Source organism: Sus scrofa, chromosome 7, assembly GCF_054392235.1.
Source record: "Sus scrofa isolate SSC_HxYL_T2T_F1_AM1 chromosome 7, Sscrofa_HxYL_maternal_Yorkshire_Landrace_v2.0, whole genome shotgun sequence".
NCBI lineage: Eukaryota > Metazoa > Chordata > Mammalia > Artiodactyla > Suidae > Sus > Sus scrofa.
This window is the reverse complement of record NC_139389.1, coordinates 17,716,154-17,737,126: the sequence shown is the minus strand read 5'-3', so window position 1 is coordinate 17,737,126 and position 20,973 is coordinate 17,716,154. Positions and strand designations below refer to the sequence as shown.

At 39.7% G+C, this 20,973-nt stretch overlaps 1 protein-coding gene and 1 long non-coding RNA gene across 2 annotated transcripts in view; both read right to left on the bottom strand.

The window, feature by feature from the left end:
* Positions 1-20,973, bottom strand: part of LOC100512907 (uncharacterized) — a 1,315,914-nt gene that overhangs the window by 559,318 nt on the left and 735,623 nt on the right.
* On the bottom strand, positions 3,742-6,001 carry HDGFL1 (HDGF like 1). The gene has a single exon (XM_084967556.1). The coding sequence runs from the start codon at positions 5,822-5,824 to the stop codon at positions 4,961-4,963; it is 864 nt and encodes a 287-aa protein (XP_084823682.1). The 5' UTR covers positions 5,825-6,001; the 3' UTR covers positions 3,742-4,960.

Genomic DNA, 20,973 nt, shown 5'->3' with positions numbered 1-20,973 from the left:
ACCAGGAGTGGGAAAGGTAAGTGTTTAAGCCACATAGCTGGTTTGTGAGAGAGGGGCCATATTGTGCAGTGAATGGATCCTGCTCCTTTAAATATTAAATTCTTAGTGATATCTACACCAAGTGCAGTGTCTACACCATAAGAGGCTGAAGGAAGGGCAGATTCAAGTTCTCCTTGGCATCCTCAGTCTTTATTGTCATAAATTTGAGGCCGAATAGTTAACACATGGCTTCTGTCTGAAGAAGGCAGCAACCAGAATATTCTCTTGCCTACCTGAAGTCTGAGGCATGATGCAAATGATGCCCCATTTCATTTGGTTGTGACTAAAATGTTGAGGAAACCTAGATAAAGCAAATAACATTGCTTTGGCAAAAAAAGAGTGATTTCTCTGGCTCTCAGAGAATTGTCAATGCTCTTTATGTCACCTAATTAATTTAGGAAGCTATTTACATGGACACAAAATCAACCCACTCTGTATGTGTCATTAGTCTATGGGCCAGTACCCACCACTGCCTTGTTTTCAGAGGCAAAATGCATTCAACCTCACCTACTTATTTCATTACCTATGACTTTTTTCTCCATCACCATGATTATAAGGAACATTTGATAACAGATTTTTCATCATTTAGAAAATAATTTATTATAGCATGTTGTGGGAATGGGGATGAAATATTAATCAAACATATTTTCTTTCACCTCTAGTCTAGTGGAAGGGCAAAAAATAAACAGGAAAGTTGAATATGATCAGTGTGAGCATAAACTGCTACAGGAGCACGCAGGGGTATTTCTGACCTTGGGGGTTGGCCAGCCTCAAAGACGGAGGCAGCTCTGTCTAAAAACAAGGAGCAGCATGTGTGCTTAGCATGTGTATCAGAAGCTTCTCTTTGACGAAGAGTGTTGACAATGAAGTGAAGAGAAGATGCCCAATGCAGCCTGAACATCTATTACACTTTCAGGAAACATACAGTGGACTGTGAACCACAAGGAGGAATCTGCACTGTGGAGGAGAATTTGCAGAGCAGGTGAGAGCTGACAGAAAGAAACATAATTTACAACCCTCAGGGGCATTTCAGTCCCTTGCCAAAGTGATGTAATCAGTGATGTTTGTGTGAAATATCAAATACATGGAAACCCTTACAGAGTCCAGAATGCTCAACGTGTCTGCAGATCACTGACAACGTGATGAACACATGTGCACAGGGAACGCTTAAACAGGATCTTCAGAACACGCATGAACACGTGTGAACACCCCAACAGCATCCGCAAAAGACCAGGGGGTGCTCTGTGTTCAGGAAAGTAACTCATTCTTGATGAGCAATTTTGCCACATGCTGTTCAGAAGAAAACCAAAAACAGCACTGGAATTACAAGGATTTTTAAAATCAAAGACATTTTTAGAAAACAGAATCTTTTCAGTCCACACAAAACACATCTAGGCCCCCAAAGCCACAGAGGGTCTATTGCTCAGAAGAGGGCTGAGAATATAGATTTTCCATGTTTCCCTTTCTTTATTAGGTTTCATTTGTGTTTGCTAACTCTACGAATCATTGTTCAGATGTGCTATTAGTCCGACTACCATTTTAACCACCACATTACAGTTATCCAGGAGGCAAATGTGTGTGACGTTCCTAATAAACACTGAATTTCTCTATCTTCAACATCTGAAACAAAAGAGGAAGACATAATACAAAGCAAAAGACTCAAATGGTAGTAATTTCATTTTCTATCTTTTGGTTATTGAATCATTTCAGGAGATGGGCCTCCATAAAAACCTTATCAAAATCAGAGTCTGCCTGTGGCTAATATACTGACCCATATTCTAACATCCTACAGTCACATACTCCTTGAAAAATACTGAATGTGCCATTGTCCTCATCATTACATCAAGTCATTTAATGACAAACCCATTTTTAGGTGTCCCAAATGTCTTTTTTTTTTTTTTTTACACACCCACTAGCAACTTTTGCTAATATATTCTCTGCTATACAAATGTCTAAATGTTCACTTCAAAACAGTAGCGGAGAATAAGTACTCCCATTTTATTCAATAGGAAGTTTTATACAATAGGAAACAATAAAATAAAGCACCTACAATTTAGAATGAGAAAGACCTGCTTTTGAGTTTTGGTTCATCTACTAGTTGTCTGACCTTGGGGAAATTACTTAACAACTCTGAACTTCGGCTCTCTTAGCTTTGAAATACAGATAATAGTAGATACCTAATTGGGTAGTTGTGTTAATACAGAATTTATGTGAATATACTGTACAGCCTGATTCACTTTAGATACTCAATATTAGCTATTCTCATGATTACTTGTTATTGATAGAAAAACATTTTTAACTTCTGATTTTATGGTTAGTGCTTTTCTGAATGTGTAATTCAGGGGACAAAGCTTAGGCTTGGACCAGCAAAATTGGTAATTGAATCCTGAGTGTTCTGTGAAGTGCAAGAAAAGCCACTTAACCTCTCTGAACCAGAGCTACTTCCAATGGGAAATGTGAATACGAATGCCTACCTTGCCAGATTATTACAATGACTGAATGAGGCCATTCTTCTCAGCACATGGTAAACATTCACTGAATAGTAACTCCTAGTATTTATATAGTAGCGATAATTGACAAACAGGGAATCATGTAATATATCTCCCCTGGAAGAAAATAATATTAATTTATACAGGAATGGGAGGTCCCCCTGTGGTTCAATGGGATTGGTGGCCTCTCTGCAGCATAGGGATGGAGGTTTGATTTCTAACCCGGCCCAGTAGGCCCTGTGTTGCTGCAGCTCTGGTGTAGGTTGCAACTGCAGCTTGGATCTGATCCCTAGCCTGAGAACTCCATATGCCTCGAGGAGGCCAAAAAAAAAAAAAAAAAAAAAAGAAATGTATAGTAGGATAGAAAAATAGGATTGTCTTCAGTTGCTATTCTTGTTGGTTAGCAGTGGGCTGGCATGTTCTATGAGAAGGGCTCCAGTATTTACTAGTCTCTACATGCATGCAGTATTAACCAATAAACTGATTATCATTAAGTAGATCTAAATATCCCCAAATAAGTGCATACAGCATTGAAAAGACAAAGTATTCTGCAATTATACGTATTTTAAGAACTGGACATATAAAGCAATCGCTGTGGTCTGGGTTTTGTTTCTGTTTTCCTATAAAAGGTGTTGGAGTAAAGAGAGTAGTGAGAAGATCTGGAAAAGCAGCAACAACAAAAGAAGGACCAATACTCTCTTATTTTCCTCCAAATCTGTCATTTGGCAAAGCATGTAGATTATTAGAAACTCAGTTACTGCCCTTGGTGTCACCAATGAAACTTTTTTTTTCCTTTTAAGGTCCCACCTGTGGCCTATGGAAGTTCTCAGGCTAGGGGTTGAATCAGAAGTGCAGCTGCAGGCCTATGCCAAAGCCACAGCAATGCCAGATCCTTAACCCACTGAGGGAGGCCAGGCATCAAACTCATGGACACTATGTCAGGTTCTTAACCTGCTGAGCCACAATGGCAAACATTTTAAGTTAACTTATTTCTATTCTTTCTATCAGTGACAGCAATGACCATAGATGGAGTGAAGGGTAGAGACCTTAAGGTAACAAAGGTTTATCAAGGGTGATTCTAAAAGATCCCCCTTGACAAAGAACTGCTGTTAATACAGCATATATACTAAAAAAAAAAAAAAAAAAAAAAAAAAAAAAAGGAGCATTACATTTCAGGGCCAATTCTTTAGAAACCAAAAGAACAGACCTGATATTTGTTCAAAGTACTCAACAGGCTTTATTTCCCAGAATTCAGATCTAAACTTTCAAAGTTACAGTCAACAATTTGTCATCAGAGCCCAAAGGAGAAGAAGGGTGGGGTGAAAGAGACAAAAGACGAAGGAAGGCATAAAGAGACTATTAGGAAGAGGTGGAGAGGGGCCCCTCATTTCCCTCTGTCTACTCAGTGGGTGACATATCAGATCTGGCGACAATACTGAAGGCACCAGGTTGGAGGACGTGGATGAGAAATGACACTGCAAAGGAACACCAAAGCCTCAACTACAAAAAGAAAGTCATCAAAATCCAAAGAGAAAGGAAACTTCTTAGTTCGTTTCACAAACGGGGGAAGCGATGGAACAGCTAGGAGCAGAGTGGAGACATATCCATTTCTTTTATGCCTGTTTGATATGTAAGAATGTAGGGTGGACTTGAGGCTGTGGAAAGAGGGGAAGGGGTGGCCAGTGGTCTTCCCAGAATATCCCATATGGCCCTAAAGATCTAAATGGGTTCAGATGCTCCTTAACCTTCCAACCCAAGAAACTGGGCAAAGCTAATGATCTCACAAACTTGGAAGCACCCACCCAAATTATCTGATGAAAAACTACAATTCCCAGAACACCCTGGGTCAGCAAAAGGAAGGCCCTGCCCCATAAGACGACCCACTTTCTCAGCATCTAGGCCCTTGATAAGTAGGCCTAGGAGGAGAGGACTCCTATGCCCTCAGGAAGATGCCACTCTCCTGCCACCCACACCACCACAGTTTGAGAGCTACCCCTCTCAAAGGCCCCTAGAAGTCCCCTGCTCCTTACCCCCCACCCCTTCCACATCTACCACTGATTCCGACGCAGAGCTCCAGAACGAAAGGGAAGGGACAGAGGGATGCTGGGAGGTAGAAACGGCCAGCCCTTGCCTAGACAGAGCCTTGGGAAACAGTTCCAGGCAGGGAGGGAACACGGTGGCGGTCTTGTCTCATTCCAGGGAGCAGAGGCTCTGACTCAGACCCTAAGGGAGTAGGGGCACAGAGGTGAGGGCCTGGTGGCTTGTCCCATCCTGGTCAGTCCCCAAGAGCCAGGCTTGGAGAGGGAGAGTGGGTGGAGGAGAGCGGGTGGGGACAGTGGAGGCGGTCCCAGTTTGCAGGCCCAGACCAGTTTTCCTAGTAACAGCCAGACCACAGCGGGAAGGGGCGAGGGCTCTTCTTGAAACCTTGGTGACTACTGGCTCTCTGGGCGTCCGAAGCCTGCAGCCTCAGCCTCTCTCTCAGCAGCCTCTTCCTCCCACTCCCACTCCTCCTCCACCGGCGGCTCCCAAGTGGGTCCCCACTGGGTCACTGCGTGGTTGATCTCCGCCTCCGGGAGTGGTGGCCTCGCATCCTCCGCGGCCGCGGCCTCCTCCATCTCCTTCCCTGCTTCCGGATTGGCCTCCCTGGGACGTTTGGGGATGCCTTCTGGTGGGTCCCCCGCACTCCTCTTCAGCCGCTCCTTCTTCTGCAAGGCTGGTGGGTCCAGGCCCCGCCGCCCTTGCTTGGTTCCGCCGCTGCCATCGGTGAGGCTCTTCAGGTCCTCAAAGCCCTCGGTGGCCTCCGGCTCGAGCTCCTCAGTGCCACTCTTCTGCGCAAACTGGTAATCGGAAGCCTGGACGGTGGGGTTGTTCTCGATCTCCCACAGCCCCTCGCTGAAGCCCCTTCTCTTGTTGGGTTTGCCGAACTTCTCCTTGGACTCCTCATATGGGAAGAGATGCTTGGGGCCCAGGAAGGCTGTCTCGTGGGTCCCGAAGAAAAACACTTGGTAGCGGTTGGCTTCGGCTGTTTGCTCGATCCTGGCCGGCCAGTGGGCATAGCCCTTTAACTTGGCGAACACCAGGTCCCCGTTCTTGTACTTGCGCCGACAGAACCGCGACATGGCTACGGACGCGGCCCCCGCGGCGGCCAGAAAAGTCAACTCTCGATGGCACGCGGGTACGGCGGCCGCTGAGCTCGGGCTGCGCGCGGCCCCGCCTCGAGGGGGCCCCTGAGCGCGCACCGCAGGATGCAACGCCCAGGCGCCCTCAGAAGGTTCTAAGTGCGAAGACTGCATCATCCCCGAGACCCAAAGCCCATTTGGCCCCACCAGCGACACTGGGGTTTCTAGAAGGATAGCATGAAGAGCTTGGATATTCCGGATGTCAGTTGTGTGGGCTGCGGTCCTCTGCAGATCAATCTCTCCAGCACCCGGACCACTGCAGATGGAATCCCTGACTGTACTAGCCAGAATGGCCTAGAAAGGGAGAGATGGGGCAGTGTGGCAGGAAAACTCAGTGAAATAATTAGCTCATATTTCGGTGAAACCAGGAATAGGCTAGTGCAAACTTGCAGTATCCTTGGGCACCCTCATCTGCTTATTACAGAAAACTCCACTCTTGCCTCAGGAGACAGTGATTGGGATGCCTGGGTCAGTGGGTTCACCCCTTTTTCTCATTTCCTTGGGAGCTGACCCTGGTGCCTGCAAGGGGATTGAAGAACAGAGTAGAGGCAAAGGGATAGAGTCAGCAACAATGATAGGATGCCCAGCGTGTACACCTTTTGGAAACCAGTATCCTAAAGAATAGAACTTTTTGGCGTTACAAGATGTACATCACAGCATCATGACCATGTCTAATTAGCCATGTCAAAATCTCCTACTTTATGTGGGATACTGGGCATGGCCTTTACCTCTTCAGCAATTCTTGCATATTTTAAAGGATAAGACTACGTGATGATAACACAAGGATGTCAAATGCTCTCAGTACCTTCCTAAAAGAGGAGAAAGTGGGGCTCATGGTTCTTAAGAGTTGGGGAGAGGTCATTTATATTAAGTATCTTCTTAGTAAAGAGAACTTCATGGTGGCTACAGATTAAAAAGCATCATCTCAGCAGAAAGACTATTTTAAGAATAGTCTTTTCACCTCAACAGATATTTATGGGAGTTTCCATGTAACTACAATTGTTACACAATTGTCTACATCTTTTTTGAGTTCTGCTTGCTAGCTGTGTGCTGGTACTCTGAAACCTAGCCAAATTTGTCATAATAATACTTCTGGCTATTATAACAAAGACCTTTCAATATTAATCTTGTATTTAACTACACAGGTTTGTTTGTTCGTTTGTTTGTTTTGTTTTGTTTTTCCTAGTGTCACAATAGTGACCAGTGGAGAATTGGAACCATTAACCCATTTCAATACAACTCATTTATTTCTGGTTTGCTGGGTTGGATAGGCCATTTTACCTCTGGGTGGTAGAGACCTGTTCTGGGCCAAATAAGTTATCTCCCAACAAGGCAAAACAAATATTATACACTTGGATATTTCTAAACAAGTTCAGCAAATTCTTTTAGCTTTTTTTTTTTTTTTTTTTTTTGTCAAGTCATTTTCTTAGAATGCTCATCTGCCCCCCAAATAGCTACAACTTTACCGATTAAGTAACATCAAAAATGCATGACCAGTAAAGGTACTTAGTTGTGCTCAGTCTGAAAGTCTGACCAAATACTCAAGTTGAGAGTGTTCTTAGGCAAAAGGATCATACAGGCATACGCCAAACCTCAACGACTGACGGGTAGTTGAATCACTGCAGGTAAACAGGTTAGGGATCAGAGGTGGAAACAAAAAGTAAGGAGATGGAAGCAAGAAGACCTAATAGCAAAGGATCTATATCTGTAAAGGGTTACATATATTCCTATAGGCAAAGGAGTGTCATTTTTGTACTTCTGCCCCTTGCCCACTAAAACACTGTTCAGTGCGAAGAGCTGGCACAAAAGATGCTGATCTTTGAGGACTTTAAAATATAATTTAAGGAGTTCCCGTCGTGGCGCAGTGGTTAACGAATCCGACTGGGAACCATGAGGTTGCAGGTTCGGTCCCTGCCGTTGCTCAGTGGGTTAACCATCCGGCGTTGCCGTGAGCTGTGGTGTAGGTTGCAGACGCGGCTCGGATCCTGTGTTGCTGTGGCTCTGGTGTAGGCTGGTGACTACAGCTCCGATTGGACTCCTAGCCTGGGAACCTCCATATGCCGCAGGAGCGGCCCAAGAAACAGCAAAAAGACAAAATAAATAAATAAATAAATAAATAAAATAAAATAAAATATAATTTAAGAGCAAAAGCACCAGAGATTTCATTACAGAGAAATGCAAGCTAGTCTTCAAGTGCTAAATCCTGTGTTTTTACATAAATCCTGAAGGAATTCCAAGAGAAGTCAATGGGAGTGTGGTTGTTAGGACAATGCTTTGGGGAGGAGTAGTAGGAGACAAAGAATTCTGCCCCCCTTCACTTGTTTACCAGCCTTGGAAAGCTGGGCATAGATTGAATCTTTCTGAGCTTCTGTTATATGATCTTGAGATGTTTAAAGTAATATTTAGAATTTCCCTCAGGACCGATATATATATACATTATCAGTGAGATTATGGGTATGAAAGTCTGAACAATGGGTAAAAAGTTCTACGATATACTAACAAGTGTGATGCAGAATCATTATGGATGGGATCAGGTTATTATAAGTTTTAGGCTACATGAAGGAAAAAACGTATCAAAAGAGCAGTCATGAATAAGGACACCGAAGAATGAAAAAAACGTTCTCCAGCAGCAGAATTCCACATTCCACATTGAATTATGTATTACATATGGAATTACAAATCCAGCACTAATTCCTTATGAAAGTTCTTTTTACTTGGAAATATTTTTTAAAACAGTGCTCTTCAACTAAATTCATCTTCCCAAAACGGGAAGAATAAAAGGAAGGTTGGGCAAAAATTGAATTCATTTAAAGAGTGAGATAGTGTTTTCACAGATACCCCCTTCCTTTTATACCTGCCTGCTCCGTGATGCAATTAAATAGGACCTTGGCATCTTTTGCCCTTGAAAACAGCTTGTTCTTAAAGGTACTGTCTTTCTTTTTGCTTGAAGTCAGGCGAGTCAGTAAGGGGAGTTCATGGTAACTTGGCTAGGTTTAGATCTGGCTATAATATAAAGTAGTCATGAGCAACTGTAATTATTTATTTCCAGGAATGAGATCACCATGAGCTCAAATATTTCTAATAAAATCAAATGTACTAAGAGCATCTGTAAAAAGGACCTAATTTCAGCACCAGCAGCCAACCTATCAAAACACCTTAGATTCCAGAACATATAACACTTCACAGTTTCCTTTTCTGCAAAAGTAATGATAAGATTTAAAAGCTGCTTGGCAACAATTATGAAACATGGGCAATAAAACAATGTAATTGTACAAGAGGGAGAAGAGATATCTAATTGATGTTTTCTTGTTTAATTAGTTTTAAATTCAATTACTTTGGTGTAAACTATGATTTAAAATAAATGTTATTGTTTTCTATGTGCTTTTTTATCTCCATTAAAAAATATTAGCTGCTTCTGGTTTTATACACCACAAGTATTTATACATGGCTGATATCTGGAGTCAAGGCTTTTCTTTTTAAAATGTTCTATGGGGTGTAATTGAATAGAAAATAACCCCCCTACTCCACCATGGGTAGAAACTGCCCCCACTGTCTTTTCCTTAGGAGTCACAGGAGGTGGTTTACCTCTATATTTTGTCACCTCTACATTTTATCAGTGTTCACTTAGCCTAACCTTTAAAGTATCAGAGATTTCTGAAATCGGAGGAATCTGCCAGGGGTGAGGATAAACTCAGTATCAGTGGAGATGTCCCACTGCTAAAGGATAATTTAAGAGATGTTCCCAAACAGCTGAGTCATTTTCAATTATATTTCATTATACTGATATTGAAGGGATAAAAGAATTGAAAGATTACTCTCTGGGGAAAATTTTAAATAAAATATGCTAAATAACCTGAGTTTTTTCCCATTTGAGACTTGCATGATAATATTTATTCAAGCCCTGCCATGTGAAAATATATGAGGTGTTTTCCCTATATTTAGTAAAGTTTAAACAAGTTACCAATGCTGGTGGGTCTTCAATAATTAGGGATTGGATGCACACAAAGTGACCTATTTATATAATAATATAGTTCGACGGCTATCTTTTGTGTGTTTCGAGTTTTCAAATTATAATTTAGCGACTTGGAAAATGCTTACAATATGAAGTGGAATGAAAACACAGGGCAAAATATGTGACATAGATAATTTATTAGCCTATGTGAAACCTAGTTCCTTAGCTCTAAAAGGTGGATGATTTTAGTTCCCATTTGAGAAGAAAGGCTGCTTGAAATAAACAGAACAATATGTGTCAAATATGTTACCTGGCATCTAGTAAGTGTTCAATTACTTTTAGCCATTACTATTAAAATAGTCAGTACCAGCTCTATTTTATCTTAAGTGCATTTTTTTTTCAGTGCCTGATACATATTTTTCCTTGTTACTATCTATTGTTTTCTGTTTGTTTCTGCTTCTAAATTTAGCTTGACACCTTGCCAATGCTCCTTTCATTTTACTACAATCATATATTTTTTTTTAAATTTTGGAGTATATTCCTCATATAATAAAAACACATTTTTTAAAGATCCAACACCCACAATGTCATATTTATAACCAAATATCAAACTCAGCTTTTCAATTTCAATTTCATACTTCTTGCAATTGCATTCAAATATCATATAAATGGTTAAAATGACCAAAGTTTTCAAATACTCATTCTAAAGTTTTTGATAACTTCAGTCTTCACCTCACTTGTCTTTTACTTTTTGTCCCAATAGTTTCCTACCTTTCAATATGGTTACTAAAATATTAACCTTTGGGAATGGGTAGTTCATACCATTTCAATTTAAGGAAATCATCAACAATGTGCATGATAATGAAAAGGAAAATTTTAAACCGAGATGTCTGTGAACTAAAGATAATGGTATATAGTGGCAGACAATAATTTTTAGTTATCAAGTTTTTCCTGTTTCATTATGAAAATGTTAATTTGACATTTAATTTTAGTTTAGAGACATCTGTATTGAGCTGGTAATTATCCCCCCCCCCCCTTTTACAGCTGCACCCGCAGCATATGGAAGTTCCTGGGCTAGGAGTTGAATCAGAGCTGAAGCTGCAGGCTACACCACAGCCACAGCAATGCTGCATCCGAACTGCATCTGCAACCTACACTGCAGCTTGTGGCAGGGCTGTATCCTTAATCCACTGAGTGAGGCCAGGATCCAACCCATATCCTCACAGAGACAACTGCTGAGCTACAATGGGAAGTCCATTAATTAACTTTTAGCCAAAGGATTATTGGAGGTGGATGGCTTTCTCTTTATTTATTTATTTTTAGTTTTGGCCACCCCGCAACATATGGAGTTCCTGGTCTAGGGATCAGCTACAAGCCAAAGCTGGGACAATGCTGGGTCCTTAACCCACTGCTCTGTGCCAGGGATTGTCCCTGCGTCTTAACTCCCAAGAGTCTGCCTTAACTCCTTGTGCCACAGTTGGAACTCCAGCTTTCTTTTTTTAAACATTACAAAAGAAATATCTGTCCTGCAGAAGAGATTAGGTTTTTCTGTACTAGGGAACATGTATATTATTTGTTGAATTAAATAAGTACTCTAAGGAGTAGTTTAGTTTTTTTTAATTCAAAAACTCATATATCATGGACTAGAAATCAAATAAAAGAAAAGCAGAGCAGTAGAAGTTTGGGATAACTTTCGTAAATGAGAATTTGAGCTTAGTGAAACTTCAACAAGCAATGCCTCTCTCGTTTTCAGAGATAATTTTTAAAATGGAGTTGGTGATAGAAACACCCTTTTAAATGCCTCAGTAAAATGTCCCATATAACACAAATGATGACTCTTTGAACGAATACAATCACTATTCTCTTTAGTCACTCTCATGGTGAAAACATTTTCTTCCTAGACAAAATATAGTATTTTGGATACTTGTAAAATTGAAATAAATAAAACAGGATATAGTCTTATCATCTTTGCTTTTCAAAATCAGATATAACAAAGCCCATACACTATTCCTGCTTGTCAAAGTCTCACTATAATGGGAATACATTTGTATAAGTACAATTACACAGAGCTACTAATTTTTAACTACCACTTACTGAGCACATATAAGCCACATATTGATGTGTAAGCACTTTATTTTCTCAATTATTAAAACACAGTGATATACTGATTTTCTCCTTTTTTTTTTTTTTTTTTTTTTTAACGTGCCCACCTATTCATTGTGAGAACAACCATTTAGAAAACACAACCTATAACCAACCAGAGAAACTGGTTCGGAGAAAATGAAGGAAGAGTGAAACACATGTTAAGGAAGCAGAAATGTCTTGGCGTTCCCGTCGTGGCGCAGTGATTAACAAATCCGACTAGGAACCATGAGGTTGCAGGTTCGATCCCTGCCCTTGCTCAGTGTGTTAACGATCGGGCGTTGCCCGGAGCTGTGGTGTAGGTCGCAGACTCGGCTCGGATCCTGCGTTGCTGTGGCTCTGGCGTAGGCTGGCGGCTACAGCTCCGATTGGACCCCTAGCCTGGAAACCTCCATATGCCGCGGGAGCCCCCCAAGAAATAGCAAAAAGACAAAAAAAGAAAAAAAGAAAAAAAAAATGTCTTGACAGTAAGTTACTAGAAAGATCACACAAGTGAGATGGAGAAAACTGTCAAATTCTAGACCAGTTTCAATTTCTGGGGTTTTCCTGTTTCTTTTGAGTTCAGTTTATATACACCCTTACCTTAAAAACATCACATTAAAAATAGTGTATCAAATGTGTATGTCCTTGATGACAGAGTTTGGGGAGGGAGAAATGAAGGGTACAGCTTTAATCTTAAAGACGTTTGAGTGAGCCTCAGTTCCTCACAATAAAAATACCTACGTACAACAATAATTATACTGATGATCTATGATTGGCAGATATTTGTAAAGGTAAAATGATATTAACCACATTTTAAGCAATGTTGGATTAGACATGGTATCTTTCCAATGTAAATATTATAGATAAAATGTCTACTTTTTAGAATATCCAGCCTTTCTTTTTCTCCTAGGATGTTTATACCTGTAAACTCTAACCATGTAAGAGAATTTTTTTTTTGTTTCCAAAGGGCATATAGTCTCAGCTTTTTATCAGCTACCGTCGTGTTTCATGATAGCTAACCAAGCATTTTTTTCTCTTTTAATAGAAGCAAAAGCAATAAAGTTTTCATTGATGAGATTAATACAAAATGCTTAAGTAGTAAATCAAACAATGTAATATTAATTAGTAAAAATTGATGCCTCAGTCAATTTATAATTTTGAAATAATTGAGTTGTTTTGTTTTCACTAATTTTAGAGATTTTACACTTCCAAATGTAACTGAAAAAAAAAAAAGAAAGAAAGAATGAAAGCATATAGCTTTTTCATATGGTGAAAGACTAGTCTGGTTTTGTTCATTTTCTGTTTTTTTCTTCTATGCACCTTACAGGACTTCTATAAGTTCACGGACAGTTTTAGGCTGCATATGTAGAAAACAGTGAAGAATGAAATCTAGAATATAATGTAACTTTTACGACACTAGTTCAGGTAATTCAATATCTTAGTGCTTATTCTGTGGCTGCTAGAAACCTAATGCTATGGGAAAGGTATGCTGAGTAGAGAATACTTTAACCATACTAGGAGGTCTGCATTAGGCTAGTCTTTTGATATATTTTGAAATACTATTCTGGTCTGTTATATGACCTGTTTTATGATTCATATGCTTTTAAAATACATACATTATCAATATACATGAGCAATCTTACTGTTTTGTTCATAGTATAGTCCCATATACTGGCTAATATTTTGCCTACTTTATTAAGATAAAAATATGTTAAAATTTTCCATGGTATTTCTAGATCTGTCAATTTCCTTAATTTGAGGTTTGTTTTCTGCTTTGTGCATTTCAAGGTTCTATTATTACCTACATATTATTTATTTTTACACCGTTTTGCTTCTATTAGAATTTTCATTTTATTAGAATGAAATAATTGTCCTATTGAAGGCCTTTGCTTTAAATTCTACTTTGCTATTAGTACGCAGCAGAAACTTTTTTGATTAGCCTTTGAGTGTTAAAAGCTCCTTAATTTTAACTTTTCTATGCCATTTTTTTTTCAATTATACCCCCAAAACCAGTATACAGTTGTCCCCCTGAATTGAAAGGGGACTGGTTCCCAGACCCTCCTCCCCCGTTCTCCCCTGACACCAAAAATCTGTGGATGTTCAAGTCCATTACATAAAATGGTGAGAACAGTAGGCCCTAGGTATCTCTGGTTCTACATGTGTACATTCAGCCAGCTGTGGATTGAATCCATCCGTAGATGCTAAACCCACAGATAGGGGAAGGACCAATTCTATAGGTAGACTGTGTTCAATCTAATATTTTATTGAGAGCATTTAACCTTCTTAACATGATGTGATGAATTCTATGTATACTATCTCATTTTCTATTTTTGACTTATGCCTTGATAGGTTTTTGTTTTCTCATTGCTTTTCTACATTCCTGTGGACCAAAGAAGTTAGCAGCAGCAGCTGCAGCAGCAGCATTATCATCGTCATCGTCATCATTTTCCCCTTTGCTGGTTTGGTAACTCTTCCTTCAGCAATTATTATTTAACATGCAGAACTATGAATTTTTTTAACCAAATCTAAAGATGTGAGCATGTTTTAAGTAGCTCTAATGTTCAACTTTATACTTGTCTAAAATGTTAAATTTTTAAAATTTCATAATATTTTTGCAATTAGTTTATTCTATTTATTCACATATTTTGTCATTATTTTCTTACATATTCCTCTTTTACTTTCAATAAAGGAATGTCACAGTCATTTTTTAATGAGGGTATGGAGTAATAGATAAATACTTTTAGCCTTATATAACTGAAGGTATATTTATTACAACCTCATTAAATAGTATGTTAGCGAGGTATGTAATTTATATATAAAATGATATCCCTTTAGGATCATGAAGGCATTATTCCATGTTCTTCTTATAGCTGCTGAGAGGTCTCCCATCACATCTTTCTCTTCCAACTATCAACTCTCTTCCTTATCCTTGATATACTACAGTTTCATTAAGGCAGGTATGAGTTTGGACTGATTTTTCTGTGTTATGATTGATACTTGGCGGAGATTTTTACTCTGAACTTATGTCTCTCCTCAAGTCAGAAAATTCTTACATTTTTATTTTTTATTTATTTATTTATGTTTTGCTTTTTGGGGCCACGGTATATGGAGGTTCCCATACTAGGGGTCGAATAGGAGTTATAGCTGCCAGCCTCCGCTACAGCCAGAGCAACGCAGGATCGAGCAGCGTCTGCGACCTACACCACAACTCATGGCAACATCAGATCTTTAACCCACTGAGCAAGGCCAGGAATTGAACCTGCAACCTCATGGTTCCTAGTCAGATTTGTTTCCACTGCGCCATGATGGGAACTCCCTCTTAACATTTTTAAATATATCCTCTCAGGCATTTCTTCAGTTCTCTCCTGGAACACCTATAACTATATTAAATTATCTCTTTTTTTTTTTTGTCTTTTTAGGGCCGCACCCGCGGCATATGGAGGTTCCCAGGCTAGGGGTCTAATCAGAGCTGTAGCTGCCGGCCTATGCCACTGCCACAGAAACACCAGATCCAAGCCATGTCTGAGACCTACACCACAGCTCCCGGCAACTCCGGATCCTTGACCCACTAAGCAAGGCCAGGGATCAAACCGGCAAGCTCATGGTTCCCAGTCAGATTCATTTCCGCCGCACCACAACGGGAACTCCCGAGATTCTAAACATACTTATTTTAAAACCACTATTGATATTTTTCTTTTATTTTCATTTAATCTGTCATGAGTTCATTTCCTGCTGCCAAGTGGTGGCTTGGCTCAAGGGTGCCTGGCTGCAAGGCTGTCTGCTTCTTTGTGCCTCTGTAAGAAGCTACGTTAACACACATTGTATCCCCAAAAATTAGTATGTCAGGGCAATTTTCAACTGCCTTTTCAGTGTCAGGAAGCTCCACACTGGCCCAACAGTGAGACCAGCTCTAGTGCCCCACTTCATGTGAGGGATCATATTTCCTTCTACCCCGTGAAATCCACCTCTTTTTGCTTCCAGTCTCAGATCCCAACAGACCTGAAGGTTATTTTGCTCAATATTTTGCATTTCACTCCCTTTCTGGTCTATCAGTACACTTAATACTCTGAAGTTATGCAATTGTATTTTTTACATTTTATCTGCTATTTGCCATATGCTGGATCAAAAAAGGAAGGTCTCAAAGCATGCATTTATAACATCTTAATTAGGTATCAGGAAGTTATAAAATGTCATGCATACCCTTCCCCTTAGCAGTTTGCTAGTTAATTGAGGAGAAAAGATTCTAACATGAAACATTCAAGCATGAAACATTTAGAGAATACAAAACAGATTCTAATACAAATAAAACATACCTATTTATACAAAAAGAATCAGGGAAGACTTTTTGAACGTGGCAGGAGGATTTGAAAGTGTTCTTTAGGAATGAATAACATTTGAATGAACAGGAAATATATGAATTTTAATTCTTTACAGATTCACTTCATTATGAGCCCTGAAGATGTAGTTTATGCACCTTCCATTAGGGGCTTTGAGGACTACAAAGATAGTTTGCTAAATTGTAGATCTGAGTATACAATCAAGTTGGAATACGGAGAGAGATTTTAGGGGAGTCCTAGCAGTTTCATTTAAAAGCTTGTCCCAGTAGTCATTCTACTTTCAAAAGCTGATACAAGAGTTCCATATCTATGTCCTCTAAGAAATATTAAGACTGTAACTACTGTGTTGTTGCCTTTAAAGGAATATTCTTCCAGGAAAGTATTAGCAACAACTAATTGGATCAGTATTGATTCATTTCCCAGAGAAATCCAGTATCTAAAGCTACATGTATCTTACTTCCCCTTGCCTGAGTTTTCAGCTTTAAGCTACTTCATAAACTTTTAATGTCCTAAGAAGAGCCTAAAAATAACCGCATTGTCTAATGCCCTAATAAACCTCTGATGCCTGCTAGTCAGGGCCTATCCCAGAGGTTCATCACACATGTCAAGAGCCAGCAAATGAATAGTAACAAGAGGCAGGACATTTAGCGAATAGGCTCACAGTTTATTTAATGCCTCTGTTTTAAGTCTCCCTTATTCATGCTGCACCTAAATCCACCCAGCTATTTTACAAAAATAATAGATATAATTGGCCCTGTGCCTTGTTAGTTCTAATGTTAGCCTGACTCAGACTAATAACATCCTAAGCAAAGAAAATATGTAGCTCTTCTAGTGCACAGAAAAGAACAACTGTAGGTTTCAGCCACAGGCTTTGGCAAGGTCTGCAAATGGATGACTAAATAGGTTCAAAGTAGGTGATGGAAATCAGGAGACAGGAAGATTAACCCACAAGACATGCCTGTTTTCAGTCAGCTTGACTTCCATTTATTGCAACCCTGACATTGGAATAAACCTATTAAATATATTTCAAAATGCAACCACGTGGTAAAACATGATACCCTGCTTTAAAACTTTAATTGAATGCACCTGGTGCAGTTCTTGATCAATTTATGTTAATGCCACACACACACACAAGCAGGACCTAATTACCAATTATGCAATAAAGCTGTTTATAAGAGCAAATGTACTCTCAGTTAAGTCAATGAAATATATACATATATGCATGTGTATAATATGTATGTATGTATATATGTAACATGTATGTATAAATATAAATGTAAATAGAAATACATTTATAAACGTATTATACTTCTTAGCCTTTGTTATAATTGTCAACATGTGTTACTGAATATCAGTTTTAAAAAGTTATCTTCTATGCAGTAATTGGATCCTCCTAAATAATGCAAGGGAGTCTATATATTATATAAAGATCAGGGTCATGGTAAGTCTAAAACAAAGATTCTTTAAAATGCATGAAAAATAATTCTGTTTCTCAAATGGTCATTGACTGAGTCCTCTCATTCTAGATGTGGCTGATGAAGATCTCAAACATTGTTAAGAGACAGAGTTTGGGAGTTCCCGTCGTGGCGCAGTGGTTAACGAATCCGACTAGGAACCATGAGGTTGCGGGTTTGGTCCCTGCCCTTGCTCAGTGGATTAACGATCCGGCGTTGCCGTGAGCTGTGGTGTAGGTTGCAGACGTGGCTCGGATCCCGCGTTGCTGTGGCTCTGGTGTAGGCCGGTGGCTACAGCTCTGATTCAACCCCTAGCCTGGGAACCTCCATATGCCGTGGGAGCGGCCCAAGAAATAGCAACAACAACAACAACAAAAAGACAAAAGACAAAAAAAAAAAAAAAAAAAAAAAGAGACAGAGTTTGGAATGAACTCACCCCAATCTACCCACCAAACCTGCCTCTAGGGAGGTGGTATGAAAGCTGAAGGTCAGGAAGCAAAAGGCTAACTTTATGTCCCTGAACTTGACACTATTATTGTCAAAACTAAGGCAACTGCAAATCTGCTTTTTACTTCTCACTACACAACTACTGATGCACTGGAAAGTGAGATCTTTATGATTTACTTCGGGTGAGGGAATTTTGCCCTTGGAACCTGAACTCCGTGGTAGGAGGTACTCTGATTTTAGTTCAGTCTCACAAAAACTTGTTGAGCATCTATCGGCACTGGGAATACAATGATGAACTCAACTAAATCCCTGTCTTCAATGAGCTTACCACTGAAAATATTATCTAACCTACATCTTAATTGTCACTGCATGCTGCATGGTTATTGTCCTTGTCACAGATCACTTCTAGACTTAAACATCAGTGGGTACTGGTTCCAAATTAACCAGTTTTAGCTGTGTGTGTGAGTGGGGGGGAGAGAGTTGAATGAACGTTGCTCCTTAGTCAACAGCACCATTATCAGTCTGTCCAAGGGCTGTATTATGCTCTCCTCTTCATCCACACTTAACTCTAACTCCCATTTCTTTCTCTCATATACATACACCTTCTGATGTCAAATGCATAGCATCCTTTTGCCTCTGTGTTTTCATTTACGTAAATGTAGTGTGTCCTCAATCACATTTCCTCTTATTTCCAGTAAACACTCTTCTGTTTCTTTAGGATCCATGCAAGTTATTTTATACACATACAGTTTGTGACTCCAATGGACATATACCATGAGGCACCACTAACAATATCCAAAATGTTTTACTCATTAATTCCTCTAGTGACAAGCACCTGGATTACCTGCAATTATACACACACACACGCACACACACACACACACGCACCCTCCAATCAAAATCCTCAACCATGTTTACCTGCTATGTGTGAATTTCTTTGGAATATAGAAACTGGTCAAGGCATTAAATGCAGAGAGAAATTTAATGCAGGAATTAAGTGTTTATAAGTCAGTGGAAGGGCTAGAGGAATGAGGACAAGTGAAAGCTCTCTAGACCTAGGAGAATCTAGGGGTCTGAGAAACTAAGCACTGAGCTGGGTGATTCTCAGAAAGACCTCCAGAGGCCATGGTGAAATCTTGTCTGCCAAACACAAGCACTCGCTGATCACTATCATATTAGGCATCTCCTCAACCTTCCAGATCATGAGCAAGTATTACCCATAGTTCAATCCTGGCTAGTAAGTAGACCTTACAGTGAAGAGCATATAAAAAAGAATATATCTTTATTCCACTTTCTAGGTTCATTACCCCTAACTAATTTTTTTCTCTACTTTTAAATTTAGGAGCATTCTCTCCGATGTCTTTTTTTTTTTTTTTTTTTTTTTTTTTTTGGTTTTTAGGGTTGCACCCATGGCATGTGGAATTTCCCAGGCTAGGGGTTGAATCAGAACTACAGCTGCCAGCCACAGCCACAGCCACAGCAATGTCAGATCTGAGCCATATCTGTGACCTACAACACAGCTCATGGCAACACTGGATCCTTAACCCATTGAGTGAGGCCAAGGATGGAACCCACATTCTCATGGATACTAGTTGGACTCATTTCTGCTGTGCCACAACAGGAACTTTCTCCAATTCTGACTCTCATATAGTGTTGGGTTCTTTATTTAATGATTTTTATTTTTTCCATTATAGTTGATTTACAATGTTCTGTCAATTTCTGCGAAGTGACCAAGCCATATATACATACTTTTTCTCACATTACCCTCCGTCATGTTTCATCACAAGTGATTAGATATGGTTCCCTGTGCTATACAGCAAGATCTCATTGCTTATCCACTCCAAATGCAATACTTTGCATCTACTAATCCGAAACTCCCAGTCCATCCCTCTCCCTCCCCCTCCTTGGAAACCACGAGTCTGTTCAAGTCCATGAGTTTGTTTTCTATGGAAAGGTTCATTCATGCTGTATATTAGAGTCAAGATTCCAGATATAAGTGATATACTATGGTATTTGTCTTTCTCTGACTTGCCTCATTTAGTATGAGAGTCTCTAGTTCCATCCAAGTAGGTTAAAATGGCATTATTTTGTTCTTTTTATGGCTGAGTAGTATTCCCTTATGTATATACACCACATCTTCTTAATCCATTCATCTGCGGACGGACATTTAAGTTGTTTACATGTCTTGGCTATTGTGCATAGTGCTACAGTGAATATATGGGTGTACGTATCTTTTTCAAAGAAAGTTTTACAGATGGCCAACAAGCACATGAAAAAATGCTCAACATCACTGATTATTAGAGAAATGCAAATCAAAACTACTATGAGATACCACCTCATACCAGTCAGAATGGCCATCATTAACAACTCAACAAATAACAAAGGCTGGAAAGGGTGTGGAGAAAAGGGTGTCCCCCTACACTGCTGGTGGGAATGTAGCTTGGTACAACCACTATGGAATACAGTATGGAGGTACCTCAGAAAACTAAATATAGAACTACCATATTACCCAGCAATCCCACCCCTGTGCATGTATCTGGACAAGGCTTTCATTGAAAAAGATACATGCACCCGTATATGCATTTTTTTTAATGGGTATGATATATTCTCTTTCTTTGGAGATATTAATCACAGTTCTTTTGAATTTTTCTTCTCTCTGCATTGTTTTGATTAAAAGCATATTTCACATTCTGTTTATTTTGGTTTCTTTTATGTTGGAGGTCTTTCCTTTACATGTGCAGTGGCAATGTCTGTCCATCTTTGTTTTAGAATGAGGCACTCATGTGATGCTTGGAAGGTCCTGGAATGGGAGTACGACTTGTTCTGTGGCAGTCTTCACTGCTAGGTGATCCTCTGACTGTGACACTTCATTAGGAGACACCCCAATGGCATTATCCCTTGGTCTGTTCTCTTGAATCTCCCACCTGGGAAGGAAGACAGTGAGGCAATGGA

Excerpts from the sequence above, each read along its gene's own strand:
- HDGFL1 (XM_084967556.1), bottom strand. The coding sequence starts at position 5,824 with ATGATGCAGTCTTCGCACTTAGAACCTTCTGAGGGCGCCTGGGCGTTG.